General features: G+C 36.5%; 8 protein-coding genes across 8 annotated transcripts; 4 read left to right on the plus strand and 4 right to left on the minus strand.

Annotated features, from left to right (window-relative positions):
• Positions 1 to 53: 53 nt before the first annotated feature.
• Positions 54 to 1,328, minus strand: L201_001292 (uncharacterized protein; the record flags this gene model as incomplete). Its single annotated transcript, XM_066217081.1, has 5 exons — positions 54 to 476; positions 545 to 672; positions 733 to 806; positions 904 to 1,114; positions 1,157 to 1,328. 5 exons carry the CDS (start codon positions 1,326 to 1,328, stop codon positions 54 to 56), a joined length of 1,008 nt encoding a protein of 335 aa, XP_066073178.1.
• Positions 1,329 to 2,006: 678 nt separating this feature from the next.
• Positions 2,007 to 3,639, plus strand: L201_001293 (uncharacterized protein; the record flags this gene model as incomplete). Its single annotated transcript, XM_066217082.1, has 5 exons — positions 2,007 to 2,246; positions 2,317 to 2,371; positions 2,434 to 2,562; positions 2,631 to 3,500; positions 3,599 to 3,639. 5 exons carry the CDS (start codon positions 2,007 to 2,009, stop codon positions 3,637 to 3,639), a joined length of 1,335 nt encoding a protein of 444 aa, XP_066073179.1.
• A 197-nt stretch (positions 3,640 to 3,836) lies between these two features.
• On the minus strand, positions 3,837 to 4,932 carry L201_001294 (uncharacterized protein; the record flags this gene model as incomplete). The annotated part of the gene is made up of 2 exons (XM_066217083.1): positions 3,837 to 4,205; positions 4,324 to 4,932. 2 exons carry the CDS (start codon positions 4,930 to 4,932, stop codon positions 3,837 to 3,839), a joined length of 978 nt encoding a protein of 325 aa, XP_066073180.1.
• A 1,318-nt stretch (positions 4,933 to 6,250) lies between these two features.
• Positions 6,251 to 7,548, plus strand: L201_001295 (uncharacterized protein; the record flags this gene model as incomplete). Its single annotated transcript, XM_066217084.1, has 5 exons — positions 6,251 to 6,593; positions 7,026 to 7,053; positions 7,165 to 7,187; positions 7,386 to 7,407; positions 7,512 to 7,548. The coding sequence occupies 5 exons, from the start codon at positions 6,251 to 6,253 to the stop codon at positions 7,546 to 7,548; spliced, it is 453 nt and encodes a 150-aa protein (XP_066073181.1).
• An 814-nt stretch (positions 7,549 to 8,362) lies between these two features.
• On the minus strand, positions 8,363 to 10,127 carry L201_001296 (uncharacterized protein; the record flags this gene model as incomplete). Its single annotated transcript, XM_066217085.1, has 5 exons — positions 8,363 to 9,279; positions 9,374 to 9,492; positions 9,584 to 9,637; positions 9,783 to 9,853; positions 10,017 to 10,127. The coding sequence occupies 5 exons, from the start codon at positions 10,125 to 10,127 to the stop codon at positions 8,363 to 8,365; spliced, it is 1,272 nt and encodes a 423-aa protein (XP_066073182.1).
• A 641-nt stretch (positions 10,128 to 10,768) lies between these two features.
• L201_001297 (uncharacterized protein) lies at positions 10,769 to 11,594 on the minus strand (the record flags this gene model as incomplete). Its single annotated transcript, XM_066217086.1, has 5 exons — positions 10,769 to 10,779; positions 10,903 to 10,957; positions 11,067 to 11,170; positions 11,301 to 11,355; positions 11,499 to 11,594. 5 exons carry the CDS (start codon positions 11,592 to 11,594, stop codon positions 10,769 to 10,771), a joined length of 321 nt encoding a protein of 106 aa, XP_066073183.1.
• Positions 11,595 to 12,209: 615 nt separating this feature from the next.
• L201_001298 (uncharacterized protein) lies at positions 12,210 to 12,970 on the plus strand (the record flags this gene model as incomplete). Its single annotated transcript, XM_066217087.1, has 5 exons — positions 12,210 to 12,371; positions 12,474 to 12,495; positions 12,607 to 12,687; positions 12,759 to 12,772; positions 12,935 to 12,970. The coding sequence occupies 5 exons, from the start codon at positions 12,210 to 12,212 to the stop codon at positions 12,968 to 12,970; spliced, it is 315 nt and encodes a 104-aa protein (XP_066073184.1).
• A 1,248-nt stretch (positions 12,971 to 14,218) lies between these two features.
• L201_001299 (uncharacterized protein) lies at positions 14,219 to 16,961 on the plus strand (the record flags this gene model as incomplete). The annotated part of the gene is made up of 5 exons (XM_066217088.1): positions 14,219 to 14,424; positions 14,513 to 15,169; positions 15,221 to 16,109; positions 16,205 to 16,429; positions 16,509 to 16,961. The coding sequence occupies 5 exons, from the start codon at positions 14,219 to 14,221 to the stop codon at positions 16,959 to 16,961; spliced, it is 2,430 nt and encodes an 809-aa protein (XP_066073185.1).
• Positions 16,962 to 17,299: the final 338 nt, after the last annotated feature.

The raw sequence follows: 17,299 nt of genomic DNA on the forward strand, positions 1-17,299 counted from the left end.
AATTAAAGATGAAAATAGGATTCAAGTTGGACGTCGAGGTTTTTTCTTTTAATTTATCTAATTCTCTTTAATCTCTCTGTATTCTTCATTACAGCAAATTCAAGATTCTCAGTTTTATCTGTTACTCTAGTTAATCTTTGATTTTGACCTGTAACTTCATCACCCATTGCAGTAGCTAAATTCTTTAATCTTTTTGTAACTTCATAAGTTTCATTTAAATTATCATCTAATTCATCTTCTAATTCATCATCTGATGCAGTTGCATCAAATTGATACCTTGATCTTGCATCTTTTTTAGCTTTTTGTTCACCAGGTAATGGTATTCTATTATCACTAGATCCATAAGGTGAAGGATTAGCTGCATTACCTAATCTTCTTCTTGTATCTGTTACATCATTTAATGCTTTTGCACGATCATGCCTTTCCATAGCATGTCTTTCGTTAATTTTGTCTTCTTCTGCTTGTCTCTTAGCGTCCTACAGAATTTTCGAATATTGATTAATCAGCTGGTTGATATAGTCACATCGGGAAACTTGCAGCTTACTTTATTCCAAGTGACGGCAGGTCTGAAGATACTTCTATTCAATTTCTTCAATTCTTCAGCTTTGTCTTCAGCTCTCTGGTTATTAGCTTTAGCCATATCAAGATATCTTTCAGAATTGGCAATTCGTTCTAAGATAAGATAGCGGAATCAGTTTGGGCACTGAATCAATTGTATTATTACAAGCTTACCAGATTGATCAGCAAGTTTTGCAATTGTACCCCTAGCATTTTCTTCAGCTTCTCTAGCTAGTCGAAGAGCGTTTCTGGAATCGTTATTGCATATTAGCATTCGTCATACTCAAAACATGCTAATTTGTCTTGTAGACTAGGTTTTCCTGCAGAATGAAGGCAACCACTAACCTTGTACTAGCTAAACTTTCTTGCTTAATACCTCTCATTTCTTGTTTTATACCTTCGACTTCTTCATCTTCATCGAAATCTTCTTCCATTTCTCTACCTTCATATCCATATTGTCTTTCAGGTTTTGGTTTTTCTGGTGCTGCAAAACCTGAGAACAATTCATTTCTTGCTGCGTCATTATGATCTGTTGCTTTTGCATATGGGTTTCCACCTGCACCGGCACCACCTCCAGAAGACTGAGCATAAGGATCACCACCTCCAGATTGTTTAGATCTAGCATAAGGATCTCCACCACCTGCACCACCGTATCTGTTGTTTGAAGATTGTGCTTGTGCGTATGGATCTGCTTTCTGTTGTGTTGCTGCTGCAGGTGGTGCAACAGGTGGAATCAATGGTTCATCCTTCTTTCTTCGGAAAAATGACATGGCGGTTGTTCGATTGATCTCGTATATATAGGTAGATATGTAGGATTTAGCTGTCTACGGAATGGTTATCAGTTGTAATTATCAGTACGGGTAATTCAGTACTGTTGACAATGGATGGAAAGGAAACATTCGATACTCACTAAAGAAAGGAATTGATTGTAAAGGAGTATATCCGTGACCCTGAAGTAACTTTTAACGATGTTTAATAGCTGTTATTGGTTGAATACTGTCGATTCTGTTTGTTAGACGGGAGGAGTATGAAGTCAACAACATCAATAACTTATGTATCACCAAATGAATAAGTTATAGTGATGTCCTGGTTGTAATGACAATAGCATGGATCATGGATCATGAATCATAGCGATGACAACAGATATATATGCGTTATCTTTTATCATTTCATCGTTGGAGCTTATTATACTATACAGTTTACGGCCGACGGTCAGTTGATGTATGATGTTACAAATATCAGCAAGAGACCACGTTACCTGAAGTAATCGGTGTATCAGCCTCACTTTACGACTATCGGTAAACATAAGATATTACTTTCCCCCTTTGTTCGGATCTTGCAAAGTTAAAAACAAAAATATCATTTAGTACTCCATAAAAACGTAATCTATCTTTCCTTTGTCTATACTCCACCTAACACATCCTGTTCACACCTGAGAACCACTGAAAATGTCTCTACCTTACGATGCAACACCCCCACCATCACCATCACGTCAAGTTTCCACGACTATAGAGATAGAGGAAGAAGAGAATCCAGCTTTAGATAGACCTTTAGATGATTATAAACCTGCTATACCTGAACATGTGCAGAGTCTGATGGGTAGAATGTCGAGGGGTAAAGTATACTTGATGGAAGAAAGTCCAGCCATACTTCATGTAGATGGTCAAGAGAAAATACGTAAAGATCCTGTTAGTTTGACTTCTCGTAATCGATTTCAGCTCTTTTCATTAACATCAAACTAACGTTTCCGTTGTTTAGCGTATAGCAGCTTTGGCGCAAAGATTAGATAAACAGGATCCTACCAGTTGGCTAGGTGTGTCTCATTCACCTAATGACGAAGATCGTTGTACTGGAACTAATTCCGAACAAATATAGAGGCAATATCAGCGTCTGCTCCCTCACCTATAAAACCTAACGCTTTATACGTTAGGTCCGACTTGATACAGCATTTATCTACAAGTAAGGTGTTTTCATGGACATCAGGCTTAGGTGCTGGAGTGATGGGTAAGTTAAAATACCATAAAATGAATAATTTATTTAGGAGGATAACTTATTTCAAATAACAAATATAGGTATCGAATGGCTCAATGATACAACATTACATTTAATATTCCCTACAGCAGCAGCAGCATTATTGGGATTAACCGTATTATCAAAAGCTGGATTTGATCCTGCAGAAGGTGATGATCCATTATTAGAAAGAGCAGCACATTCTGTACCTATATCTTTATTACCTTTAGCTAAACCTGAACCTGTACCATCATTAGAAGGTCAAGAATTATTAGGTGAATCATCAAATTCTAAATTAGAAGAAGGTGGAATTAAACGTAAAGGTAGAGGTACATTTGGTGGTAAATCTGGTGTATTTGATTTAGAACCTTTAGTTTCTGCTCAACAAAATACAGAAGAAGGAGGAGGTGGTTTTAAATTAGCTGAAGGTGTAAATCCACATTCAAGAATAGCTTTAAGATATGGTATAGAATCAGATTCAGATTTAAGAAAACAAGCTAAACAATCTGAATGGTATAAAAGACATGGTAGATCAGCAGGAAAAGAAAGATCAACTAATAAAAGAAATTTAGATTCAGTAAATAATGATGAAAGAGATAATGAACTTTTCAGCTTTAAAAGTAGAGATGGTAGTAGTGGAGAAGGTAGAGATTTTGCAAAGAGGATAAATAGAGAAAGAAGAGATCCTTATTCAAGAAATGATCGAGGTGGTAATGAGAGGAATCGAAGTGGGAAAAGGACAGAAGAAGATTTAGATAAAGAATTGGAAAATATAGCAAAGAGGAGACAAGCTGGTGAAGATGGTACTGGAGATATAATGGATGAAGATGTTGAAATGGATTATCAATCTGGTAATAGACAACGTCGGAATGGCGGTGGACGCGGAAGAGGGGGACGTCGGGGAGAAAGTAGGAAAGAGGATTTAGACAAAGGTAAGTCCAACTTCCTCGCTACCGGACCTCTTTCATTGTTTGATAAATCGCATTCAATTCGTGCAGGAATACTGACATGACGTTTGATATTATTGCAGAATTGGACGATATGTTTGCAAATAGACCTTTGACATCATAGTTGACCATGGAGCTATACACATCCTTATCGAGCAAAACAACAATTTACCTGGGGAAAAGGGATCTCCTTCGTTATATTCCGAACATGAACAACTAACAATTACCTATACTACCATTTCATCTGAGCTGATATATACCATATTGACCTCATACATCATACATCAACTATTGGGTTAATTACAATTACACCCAACTCCGTTAATCTTCTTCTCCCGTATAAGAAAAAGTGGTAACTCTACTTAAAGTACCGATAGGTCCTTCTTCATCTTCTTCATCGGTATCTTGAATCTCCTCATCTGTATTACTTGAAGTTCCAGATTCCAATAATCCTTTTGTTTCTTTATAATCAGTAGATCTTACAGCTTTAGCAACAGTTTTGTCCTTTATCAATTCATGTGCTTGTTTTGGTGTAAGCCAAGTATTAGTATATTCCGTACCTTTACCTTTTAATCTGTAAATTACACCTCTTTTCCACATCGATTCATCTCTATAATTTTCTTCCAAATTTCTGAACTCATCAGTCAACTCTGGTTGGAATAATTCGACTTGACTTCTAATCGATTCGGGCTAAATCGAAAATAGGATAGAAGTGACATCAATAAATTTCTATTCTTCTATCTAACAACATATGAATGTTTTTCTTTTTGTGAAGAGAAGAGGTGTAAAAAAAAAGGTGAATACTTACTATAGATTGATTCATAGCCCAATCAAGAACAGCTTCAGAATATCTTTGTTTCTCAGATACGATCAAATCTGATCTTTTCAAATTATTTTCAATGAAAACAACTGAAGTTTTTTCTAAATCTCTACCAAAAGATTTTAATAAAACTTTTGAGTTCAACAAATTTTGTTTAGTTTGTTTATTCATTTCAGGAATAATCATTGTAGGTGTAGTAGGTTCTGGAATAGGCCATTGAAAACCTTCTGATGAAATCAAATCAGTCATAAATGAATTTAACGAATTGGTATCTTCTGGTTCATCATTCAAATGTCTTTTCAAAATATCATTACCAACGATATGTCTGATATGTTTTGGATTTGAACAGACTTCAACTAATTCAGTTTCACCATTAATGGTACAAGGTAATTTAAATGAAGGATTAAAAGATGACGTATACTCTGAACCACCTTTTTCGTATTCTTCATAATCATCCAAAGTATTAAAAGGTTTTAAAAAACACTTTTTATTTGTTGAACCTTGTTCACTTGATATAGATTGACCAGCTGAACATTCTTTAAAGATTGGATATTTAATGAAATTTTTCGTACTTGAGGGTTCTCTGGAAGATGACATTCTCGGTGTGTAATACTATATGATTAATTGCATCTTTATTACTGTATTGAATGCAGTGCACGAGAAATATAGAGTAATATAATTTCACCTGTGGAGCAAGAATTCGTATCTATATATCGGTATCTTTTGTTTAAATTCGATGTCGATAACACTGTTTTTGCATTCAAATTTTGGCTCCTTATATAGTTTTTCAAAACGAAATTCGAGGAGCAGGTTACTCACTTTACTTTCTTGTCATGACTGCATTTTGCAAAACTCGCCTAAATCAATCCTTTCATATTGATAAGGGCAGGACCTACGATAAGACTTGCATTGACGTGTTGATCACTTGAAATGTAATTTGAGACCATTCAGACGAAATTCATCCGTTGTCGTTCCAAAAAAAAACATTCCCACAGATCATGTGAAAATGACAACATACTTTCCAAGTGATGCAAATTCTGTTTCCACAAGACCAAAAGGATTGGAAGAATAGAATTTTGAGCGATGAAAGGATTTCAAAACAAGTAAGCTTCATCTTCCGACCTGAATCGTTACATCCATGGGAATATGGATGCCTCTTCCTTCATTTCACCTAGCGCAGCGGAAGATAGATAAAGAAGACTTTCTCATCCTCAGTACTTATACGAGTGCTGTTTATTTCTACAGTAAGTTCTGAGCCGAACTCCAGTAATCCTCTCTTCCTTTTACAGACAACTCCTGACCTCATCTAAGAGAAGTTTTTCCCGTGAGCGCCTTCTTTTCGGTAGTTCTCCATAATTGACTGAACAAGGGATAACAACCTGAAAATGTATGTTGCTGATTTGCCTTCGCTGTAGGTTACTCATACTGAAGACAGATACGACTAGCCCGTAATTTCGCCGTTTGCCATATTCCCCTTATCGTTCGTGTTCTTGTAAAGCTATGAGTATTTGTTGTCGCATAGGAGGCATTGTCATTTTCTCAATCAAAAGCGTTCCGCTTCGAGCAGAGACCATACGAACTCAGCACTTCTCTCAACTAGCTGCTAACGAGAAGGCGATAAGATTATTTCCTGCTTGCTACAGTTGGGGAATATTAGGATTATTCTCACATCAGCTTACGCCACATTGCCACGATGTATTGAAATTGCCGAAATTTGATTCCGTTCTCCTAATAGTTAACGCATAGATATTTATGATTGACCAGTGTAATTGCTGTTATTGCATTTGGAGATGTTGATGATATTGATGATGAAGCAGATTAGATAGATAGATAGATATATAGTTATCATAGTTATACGATTTCTCAATTGAACTCACTTACTGACAATAAAGAGAGGGAATAATCATTAATAACAATGTCAATAATCAGAACATCACTACCAAGAACTTCGTCTTTTTTCAAACGATCAATAATAAGTAATAATCGTGGATATGCTATAGGTGCAGGTGGAATACCAAAACCATCTGATCCAGTTACATCAAAACAACCTACATCATCAACTACACCAAATTTACAACAATCACCTAATATACCTACAACATGGTCAACAGGTCAAAATCCAAAACCACATGCATATGATAATCAGAGATTTGAACAAACAGCTTTAGAATTTCAACCTAATGCACCTTCAGCAATGGGTATGGTACAAAAAGATCCAGTTAGATTAGTTAATGCTAGAAGAGCTACTTGTGATGGAGGTAAGTTTTGATTATATCCTTTCGAATAGGACATCGCTAGGGTCTTTACTTTCATATGAGAGGGAAGAGGAATGATATGTCATGTCAACGAGAGGAGTTATTGGGTTAGACATTATGTTCTCAGAGGAATTATGATATTTGCATGGAGGGCTGGGAATGGTCAACGAAAACTTAATACATCATATGATAAAAGACAGTAGTGAATCTGATGAGGGAAGAATAGGCAGGATATATGAGGTTTAAAGGTCAAAATTCACGAGACGAAAAAATAAGGGTCAACTCTCAGCAATATCCATCTAAATGTATCGTAAAATGGGATGCGGAATTGAAGTGAGAAGTGATGATGATTTGTGTGGACTTTCTGATATGGGAAAGTTAAAGAGAGAATAGCATGTGCTGATTATATGTCATTCTAATTCTGCCATGAAATAGGTTTAGGTCCACTTGGTCATCCTAAAGTGTAAGTCTACTAAATTAACAAGATTAACTGAACCATTGTATAAGTTTGAATGTATGAGTAAAATGTTCAACTGACGACAATGTATGATTTTTTCTTTTTCTGAATATACAGATTCATCAATCTCGATAAACCAGGTTAGTACACTCGCAAATGTTTACATCACTCTCAATATCTGAATCCATACTAGAACTGTTATGTCAATATCACTTCTATAAAGGAAGAAGTTTTATTTCTCTTTCTCTGTTCCTCCTTTTAACTAAACCTACGAGCTTGGAGGGTTTATCAGCTAACTTGAAACTTGCTATAAATTTTTCGTTTTATACCAAAAACAGGACCAAAAGCATGTGGATACTGGTAAGTGCTTTTCTCCTTTTTCATTGACTCGGTAATTTACACTGTATATCGTTTACATCACGACGAATAACTGATATCCTTTGAATATCAATTGCCGATTTTAGCGGTATCAAATTCGAACAAGCACATGCAGAACATTAGATTGATTTGAAAATTAGAGATTTTTTTTTCCCATATTCAAGTAGAGAGGTTGGGTTATTGTTGCATGTATATTCATTCTAGGAACTGAGGATTTAAAGAAAAAGGAAGTAAGCGTGCACGACCAAATAGTTTCTGGCAATAATCAGATCTTCGAGGTTGTTATGACCAATAGTTCAGTCCTGATCTCATCTCATCATAAAAGCAAGATTTTGCATTCGTTCATTGCATGGTTAACTAAATTGTACTAAGTTTTATGCGTTGAGCTATACGATGGACAAGGCAATGCTAGTACTCTTTTAGGAACTTGTCTATCTACAGTACTTGTGTAATTAGACACCAAGACTCGTTAAACCATTTCCAAGACTGATTCAAAAAAAATTCCTATACATGCAAGAATGACAATTACAATTCTTGATTTCAGAACAAAAAACGAAGATAGAAGATGTACCCATTACAAATTTGACAATTTTTCTTCAAGGTTGGTTGTTATTTCCTTATCATTTGATTTCTTCGTCTTGTATTATTATCTTGTCCATTTTTCTAGCTTCATGAGTAATGCGCGTAATCTTTCCTATTTTTACTTGTTCATATCTAATTGTCCACACAACATTGTCTAATGTTGTCAGCTCTCAGTATTTTATATATTCAGTTATTCAACCTTAACCTATTTCGTTTTGTTATACAGATTGTCTATCATCATCTATTTGAAGTGTCTATCTATATCTTCTAACATTGTTTTCTCATTTGTCTCCATATCAAAAGAGTTAAACAAAATTTATCTGTTTTGAAAAATGTATTTACTCTATTTTCAATCCTAAACCCAATTCCACATTTGATTATCTAACATTTCCACATCGACATTTTGTCCTTGTTTATAATTACATATACCTAAAACATGCTGTCTAATTCCATATCTATTATCAATTTTAACATTTCTATTCGCATTCTTATTGAATTCTTTAACCCAATCATCTTTCTCAAGATTGAATCCCCAAATTTCACCTTGTGTCCATGGTGCACCTACATCTATAATCAATTTTTCCAAAGCAGATAGTAAAGATTCGACTTGATTTGATTTTAGATTATGAATATATGTAATTAATAATCTTTTTTCAACTAAAAAATTGTTTAATGCAATTATGATTATTGTATCTTCTTGATCATCTTGAGAACGTAATCTTAAACCAATAGGTAAAGGTTTCCCATATTTGATAATCCATTCAGGTTTAGGTTCAATATAACTTGCTTTTTTACTTATATAAGTTAATGATCCTGGTGTAGATGGATCATGGGACCATATTGTTTTATTTGAGTTATCTGCTTTCAAGACTTTTTGTTTGACTGATTTGACTAAGATCTCCTGGATTTCTGATAATGTTTCTTCATAAATCAATTCCCATTCACCCTTTTGATCGTCGTTATCATCATCTTTCTGATCAACATTTAAATCCCAAACCAATCTTGAATTTAATTTCTTATCGTACTCAAAACCTTTACCATTTAAACCAAATTTACAATCACCATAAAATTCTATAGGTACATCTGACCATAATACACTTGTAATTGGTTTTGGTATGAACTCAATTATTTCTTCAGGTACACTTGGTGGTGCTGATCCCCATTCTTCTTTTGGAAATGATGGTATATCGTTATTAACAGTACCACCAGGTGATGAAGGTGAAGTTAACATATAATGAAGTAATCGAATTAGATGTGTTGCATATCCTTGACCTGGAATTCAGTAGAGAAATATCAAGAAGCAATCATCAGTCATCTAAGAATATAGATCAAATTGCCGTAAGAGTTATATTTCTATTCGACTCACCTCTGTGTTTGACAGGAGTGACAACAGCTGTGATATTGTACCACCAACCATTCTCAATTTTTTCTTCTTGTTGTCCATTTCCAGATGACTTGGTCTTGATGAAACATTGCTTTCGATCGCTAAGAATTTCATCCAAAATAAATGAATGATGAGAAATCAATTCCCTCTTAGATTAGACTATAAGAACGAGAATGAGATTCGTAAACTTACGTTTGTAAAACAGAATATACTTCTCCATCATAATCATCTTTTCTCACTAACACCCTGATTTCGAATACAAGCGACAAGATATCAGCATTCAGCTTATTAAGTGCATTTTCGAGCATATAATTTACTCGACTCGAATATATGTTGATGTGGATATTACAGGAAGTTCAAATTTCGATGAGATTTTTTGAAATACACTTACCAAGTTAAAGCAGCATGATTTTTGAACCATTCAGCATTTTCTCCTTCTCTTATACAGAATTGTAAGAATTGCTATTTCCACAGTTTAATGAATTAAACTTCAGTAAAGAGGAAAACATATATTCTCACGATCGAATCAATCGGTAATAGATGTGAGGAGCATAATTTGATCTTGATACCTCGAGCGAAATATGTAATATGATAACGTTACTGATGATTAGATAATCAAACTCACTTCCCATGTTAATCCATTTCTCCAAGGTACAACTTCATAACATGCTTTAGCATGTTCTAAAGATTGTTCTTCTGATGCAATTCGAATAGTAAATTGCTTAGGATCAAGCATTGTTGAATATGACGGATTATGCGAAATCGATCGTGGAGAAGAGGGAGAAGTAAACACATGTTCTACAATATCTTATACCTTATATGAATGTATGTAACAGGAGATTGGAACGTTCACCAACATCCTTAATGTGATTTCATCGCTCCGTTGTGATGGCGTGCATATCATATATGTCATCATGACCATCAAACGTGTCTAAGCGTTGTATTCTGCTCATAAACAGGTTGAAAGGAATGTTGGAACGGATCATGAAAATGGTGTCGTTCTGCACACACCCACACACCCACACACGCACACGCACATAAGTAGCTTTAAGAAGCTGCAGGTGGAGGGATAAAGCGATGTTGACCTGTGGCAAGTGCAGTTTCCTTACTTTACAACTACATATTCTACTAACTCCAGAAGGAACTTCATAAACGAATTCTCAACAGAAAGATGCCAGTCATTCGTGTAATTTCGGCTGCTACAGCGCATGACATATCTTAGAATGGTTGAACAAGGAATATCTTCAATCACTGCACAAGGCTTAATTAAGCTCGATTGAACTGCATAGTCTTCTATCTACCAAATTCCAGTACCTTATAGCCTGTAGTCATTTCCCAACAAAATAATAATTCCCTTGATATAGTTTATCGTCATATTTAAGCGGCAGCTGATAAGTCGTAATACACAGTCATCAGCTTGAAAGTACACTTCGCGAGTAAAACGTTTACGGAAACCATGAAAAAGTCGAATACAGTATGATGATAGGTTGCGTATGAATTTTTGGACTTACCCTCGAGTTCAGCGATGTATTTTGTGGATTCTTCGTCGTCTTGTTTTTGGAGGATCTGTTTCAAACGAATAGAATCAGTACTCAAACCGGTGTCAAAAGGTTTGACAGGATTTTTCTATCGCTGTTTATATATGACAAGCCATCAATAAGGAAAGCCGACTCACAGCTTTTAATAATTCAACGTATTTCTTTTTGGCATCTTCTTGACTTGTACCTTCAAGAGCTTTCCATGCCTTGAATTTGGCTTTACCGACAAAGTCGAACATACCTAATATGGATCAAAGATATATCAGCACGAGTGTAATGATATATCCATTGTCCATGAAAGCAGCCAGACATCAAGGTTGAGTTTTACGATGAGAATATAGGGTTAACTTCATGTGAGAGGGTCAACTTACCAGGACCGGATCCTTGAGCATCACCTTCGTTAGCTTGTTTGTAAGCACCATAGAACTGTGATCGGAGCCAAATTAGCACATTATACAGCATAGTAAGACAAAAAGTGAGGAGATCATGTATCGGACTGTCTTGTACTACTCTACATGCCTGTAATATTCAAGTATGCAGAAAGCAAAGAGATCAGAACAAGTACTCACTGCAAGTTTGTCGTCTTGAGAAGGTTGTACAGGTCCGTCTTTTGGAAGACCTTGCACGATAGCTACAGCTTTGTCGAATTGAGCTTGAATAGACATTTTGATCTGGTGTTGAAAGTGTATTGTATTGTAAGTAATGAACAAAACAGAAGCAATATAAGTGAAAGAGATGAGTAGAGTCAAAGCTGATGTGAATGTCAACTATAATACTATACACGTTTTGATGGATTGGATTCTTCTTGGAAGCTTCTGACATTCGCGTTGCGTCAACACTCGACGGCTATGCGGTAAAACCGGTATTCATGGGGATATCAGTGCTCGCACGCCTATTTTCAGGCGTACTGTACGAGTGTAGGTAACAAGGTATCCCCCTTCTTCATGTTGGCCCCGCCTAATATCAGATTATCATTAGGGTGGATTTGACCGATGATTGATTTAAGGTTAGATTTGAGATTGACGTCACTTGATTACTTTATATTACTTATATTACATTTCACGCTACCATGGGAAATATAATCAACTGCAATTAGAGACCAATCAACAATTAGCTCATTCCCATTCCTTAGCTACTTTATATATCCCAATCAACTCAACATCCTTTCTCTTGCGTCTTTACTTCTCTATCATACTCATAACGATAACAATCATACTGAATCCAATTGTAGCTTTTTATATATAACATATTTTTGTATCAAATAGACACATATCATCACAATGTTCCCATCCACCGTTGCTCTCAGACAAACTTCAACTGCCCTTCGAGGTCCTATACTCAGAACTTCAATTCCAAGAGGTTCAATCACTTCTACAACTGGTTTAGGTATCGCAGGTAGAAGATGGAACACACAAGAACAAAGAGGTGGTAAATCAAAACTTGTAAGTGGTGTATTCTCATCATGTTCTGCAGCTATGGAGTAGTGGTCATTATAAAGCGTATCGGAAGTGACTGTGGAGCTGACTACATCCCCTGCTAAATAGATCTTCCGATTTGGTCTTAAAGGTGAGCTGAACCCACAAGAGCTGCAAAAGGCCATATCATATGCTATACAAGCACATTCTGTACTGTCGACCCTCGAGAACGTTCACTAATGGCTACGCTGAATCCTTATAGATATCCCTGTCGAACTCTATCCAATGGCTTTCGTAGTTGGTGCCGCTTGTGTAGGTGCCGGATTTGCTGTTGGTCGACATTGTAAGTGAAGTGGTTGACAGTACAGCTTGAAATGAAGCGATTGCTGACGTGATATATCCTCATCTTCGTAGTCTACCTCGATGGTGTGAGTTTCTCCCCTATAAAAAATCCCTCCCAGGCTATGCGATATCGGAAGAAATGATAGACAGCGCAAGCTCAGTCTTTCGCTTTTTGATCTCTCGATCTCATCCCTTAAAATATCTGTTCGATACACAGAGAAAGCTGACAATCAAATTTCTATATGCAGCTCCGAGTCGGTCCATCAGCTAAAGAGAAGCAATAGGTTGCTCGTTTCAATGCGTAACGACATACATTAGGATGGAGGACATGAAGGAATTATGAATAGTTGAATCAATCATATGACAACACAAAACAACCGTAGAAATGCATTATAACAAGTATAAAGAAGCGTAAACGAAACCCTCTTGAGACTTTTTGTAGTGTAGCTACCACTTCAATCCGGCTTTTCATTCTTATGGCTAAATGGACGATACTGAGTTATTGAATGCTCATTTTCAAGGCTATCATAAGATTACATAATGTTGGAAGAAGTGCACCTACAGACAAGACATTTAACTGATGAAGCCGGAAATCAACAAAATGACTAACGCTCTAACCTACTTTGCCCGACAAAGTTTTTAGTGGGCCACATTCTGGTCAATCGATCATTACAATTCTATTTCGATAACTCATGGCTTGATTGAGCAGTTCTTGCTACAAAACTAATCTGTCATTCTTTAATTGATTGGAAGATGTTGACACGGGTATTTACAGTCAGATTTCAACGGTAAAACAGTAGACGGGTATAGGTGACATTCATCTCTGTCTTCCTTGATATGCATGTAGTCCTTTCGCTCCAGGTGCTTGAGGTGAAAACGACACTCGAAAACTATCCTCTAAGCAATTGACCTTTATGCATTGTGAGAAGATTATCAGTAAAAATGCAGATGTTTTACTGCGTTAACTTGATTAGTTTTTCCGCCTTCGGTCATTAAATTACGGTAGCCGGTGTACTGTCCATAATCCTATCATCCTATCATTCGTATTTACAGCATGTTCAATTTGTATTGTTCATATTGATATTCTTCAAACTACCTTTTCCCTGTTATATCATCACATATAAACCTCTACATACAAATTCTGCCAGAATGAAGATGATCAACAAGCTAGCCAACAACTTGCTCTTACTGCATCGAAGATAGGAAAGATAGGAAGGTAAAATCGGTGTATTACGGTAAAAATCAACCACGTCATACAGTACGTCAAAAGATATATTTGTTGACTAAACAATCTCACCAAAAATTCGTTGTTGTCTTGAAACAGAAACAGAAAAAACGACTTCCTTTCATCGCCTTGACATCAACTTCAACTTCAATCATCTTGCATCTTCTCTCTTCTCTCTAGCTCGCTGCTCTTATCAACGCCTTACTGGAAATACATATCTGGTCTCCTTTCATATCTATTTGCTTACAGATATTTCTGTTTGACATTATTATCTGAATTTAGTTTAGAATATCGATACATATTCATTATGGACAAGTTACAACCACAACCAACACCGCCTCCATCTTCTTCTGAATTACCACCACCTGATTATGTCCCTTCACAACCTCAAATTCTTATAACACCTTTACCTGATTCAGCAAGTTTCTTTTGGGGTAAATCCGTTCAAGGTGAAATTTACGTCAAAGGTTTAGGTCAAGGTAGAGGAAACAGGATTGATATAGTTAAAAGTCTGTAAGTATAGTCTGCAAGCTTGTTTGCCTCTTTCAAATGTCTTTGCAATTTCGAAATTTAACATGATCTGACTTACTCGTTTATGAAGATCTATCAATTTATCTCTAACAAATCATCTGCCTCAACATCCAACTATCATCTTACAAGAATCCCCTATACAGACATTATATCCACCACAACCTATATCAGAAGTATCGACCTCGACATCACCCTCTCCAGATGCCACGCCATTCCCAACTGTTCACAGATTCATGATCCCCTTACCTGTATCGTCAGATGATGTTACGGAGAAATCATTACCTGGTACTTTAAACCTAACAGCATACGAGAAAGGTGAAATCCGTTATACACTTTCTACTAAGTTGGAACTACCTGATGGTCAAATTGTACAGGAAGAAATAAGAATAGAAGGTACACCACAACAGATCGTTTCATCTTCATTCAATGATGAACAATTGGAAGAAGTGGAAGAAAAATTAGAAAAAGATGGTGTATTAGCTAGATTATTGATTGATAAAGATAGACCTAGATTAGGTGATTTACTTAGATTAGGTGTAGAAATTAGACCTATAGAAAGAGAGAAAAAGAGAACCGGTGTAGTTGATTTAGCTAAACAGACTAACCCAATTGAAACTTTAAGACCATTAAGAAGAGTTAGAGTTGAGTTATATAGAAAAGTTATCATCCATTCTAATTCCATTACATCATCACAACCTTCATCATCATCTTCTCCTTCTCCTTCAACGTCAATGGCTATGAACACATCTGTTAGTAATGATAATCATGACGGATCAAGAGAACATATAACATTGTTACATGCTACAGGTAAATCATTGAGATATCCGGGATCAGGTAAAAAATATCCACCGTTAAGGGTTTTATTCACTATACCTACAGCGCAATTAGGTATAATTGCTGAACAAACTTGGGGTGAAATTACTTGTTCGACAAAATATCATTCAATTCAATTCTTTATAAAAGTTATTATTGGTTTTGGTGATATTTCAGCAAGTAAAGATTGGAATTTGATTAAATCTATAACTATAAGGCCTAAAAAATGGGCTCAACCCTCCACTCATAGCTTACAGAGCTCTACTATGGAAAGTAATATACACGGAATGCCTGTCAATGGCCAAGCGTCAAGTAGTCATAACGTCGAAAGACAAGGTTCCGGTGCATCGTGGTCCGAGGAAGAATATAAGAAAGAAGCATATAGACAAAAGGGTAAAGATGTCGTTGGCTCAACAGGGACATTCAGATTTCCAGATAATGATAATACTGGTGGTTCTTCGTCAGATTTACCTCCACCCTTCTTTGAGAACGATGATAATCAAGCTGGACCTTCATCGTCATCAACAAGGAATAGTAATGCGCATGTACAACATGGTGTTTTGAATGTACCATCATCAAGTTCATCTGAATTGCCAAGTTTCTTGGAATCTGAAGAACAAGCTAGAACAGGTGAAATTCCAATTTTAGAAAAACCTATAGAATCAGAAAGATTGGTACCTGTAAATTTCGATAGGGATGATCAAATTGATATTCCAGATGAAGATGAAGTTATAGAAAATGCAAATCATTCATCAAGTGAAGAGAATCATTCTGATATCGGTCCTGCATTCGATAGAAATAATTGGGTAGGTAGAAGAGGTAGTCTACGTGGCGAATTAGGTACTTGGGTTGAGGTGAGTCCAGCCATACTGATCTCTTGCTCTTACTGTGATCAGCTTCCATCTCGCACAACGAGATATCGTGCTAATCAGTTTTGCATAATGCTTAGTACGACGGATACGAGACTTTCTCAGTTGCCCCACCATCAATGGCCGCTTCTTTTGGCGCAGGAGGTGCAATGGATCCACCTCAAGAAGGTGATGACAGTAATGCAGGATTGGTTGATGGTATGGTAGCTAGATTAGGATTGGAAGGTGACGGTGTCAGTATGCAAGGTTTGGAATTGATGGAACATCTAGGTTTAGGTGAAGGAACAAGAGTAGTTGATTCACTTGTAAGTGATTTGTAGATAAAGTGATTCTTTTCTTGAATAACGTGAAGCTAAAGTCTGCAATGTCTTCGAATTAAAATAGGATGATCTTCCTCCTGGAATTGATGAACCCTCTTTACCTGCTTTACCCGATTTCCATGCACATTCACATACGCATTCGCCTCAACAACAACATCATGCTATTGTACCCAATTCTCCACCACCACCTGCTCATGCGCCGTATATATCACCTCCATCACACTCTCAACATTTACCACCACCACCAATATCGCCAATGGCTCACGATCCACCCTCATTTGATGCTAGTCAAGCTGCTAATGCCGTAGGTGGAGTAGCCACCTCACATATCAGAAGTTCTACCAATCCGACATCAGCAGATCCAAGTGGAAGAATTGGGCATGGAGCTAGAAGACCAAGTAGGCATGCGATTGATGATGCTGTAGGCATAGTAGATAACGCAGGTAATCACCCAGGTGATGCTCCACCAGGATATGAGAGAACTGGTACAGAAGGTGGTTTACCTCCTTATAGTTAGTTTATAGAATTATTGTGTATACTGGTTATACAGATCTAAAGAGGAAGTTGTAATGCATGATTAACGATGCGATAAGCATTTCTAAGCAAGATGCTTTTTGTTATAGCAGGGTAACCCCGAAATAGGATGTAGAGTCCGAGAGGGTGAGATTTTACGTAAATAACCCGAACAACAATAACATAGCGCCAAAATACTTTGTCTCTATATCTATTATTCACATCAAACATTGTCTACATTGTCTACCATCTACGTCGAGTACCGTAAGATTCAGCTAGAACGTGTCTGATACTTTTGCACAAACAAGGATTATGTGAATCATCAGATTATCGAGCTATTTC

This window comes from Kwoniella dendrophila, chromosome 1 (assembly GCF_036810415.1).
Source record: "Kwoniella dendrophila CBS 6074 chromosome 1, complete sequence".
Classification (NCBI taxonomy): domain Eukaryota; kingdom Fungi; phylum Basidiomycota; class Tremellomycetes; order Tremellales; family Cryptococcaceae; genus Kwoniella; species Kwoniella dendrophila.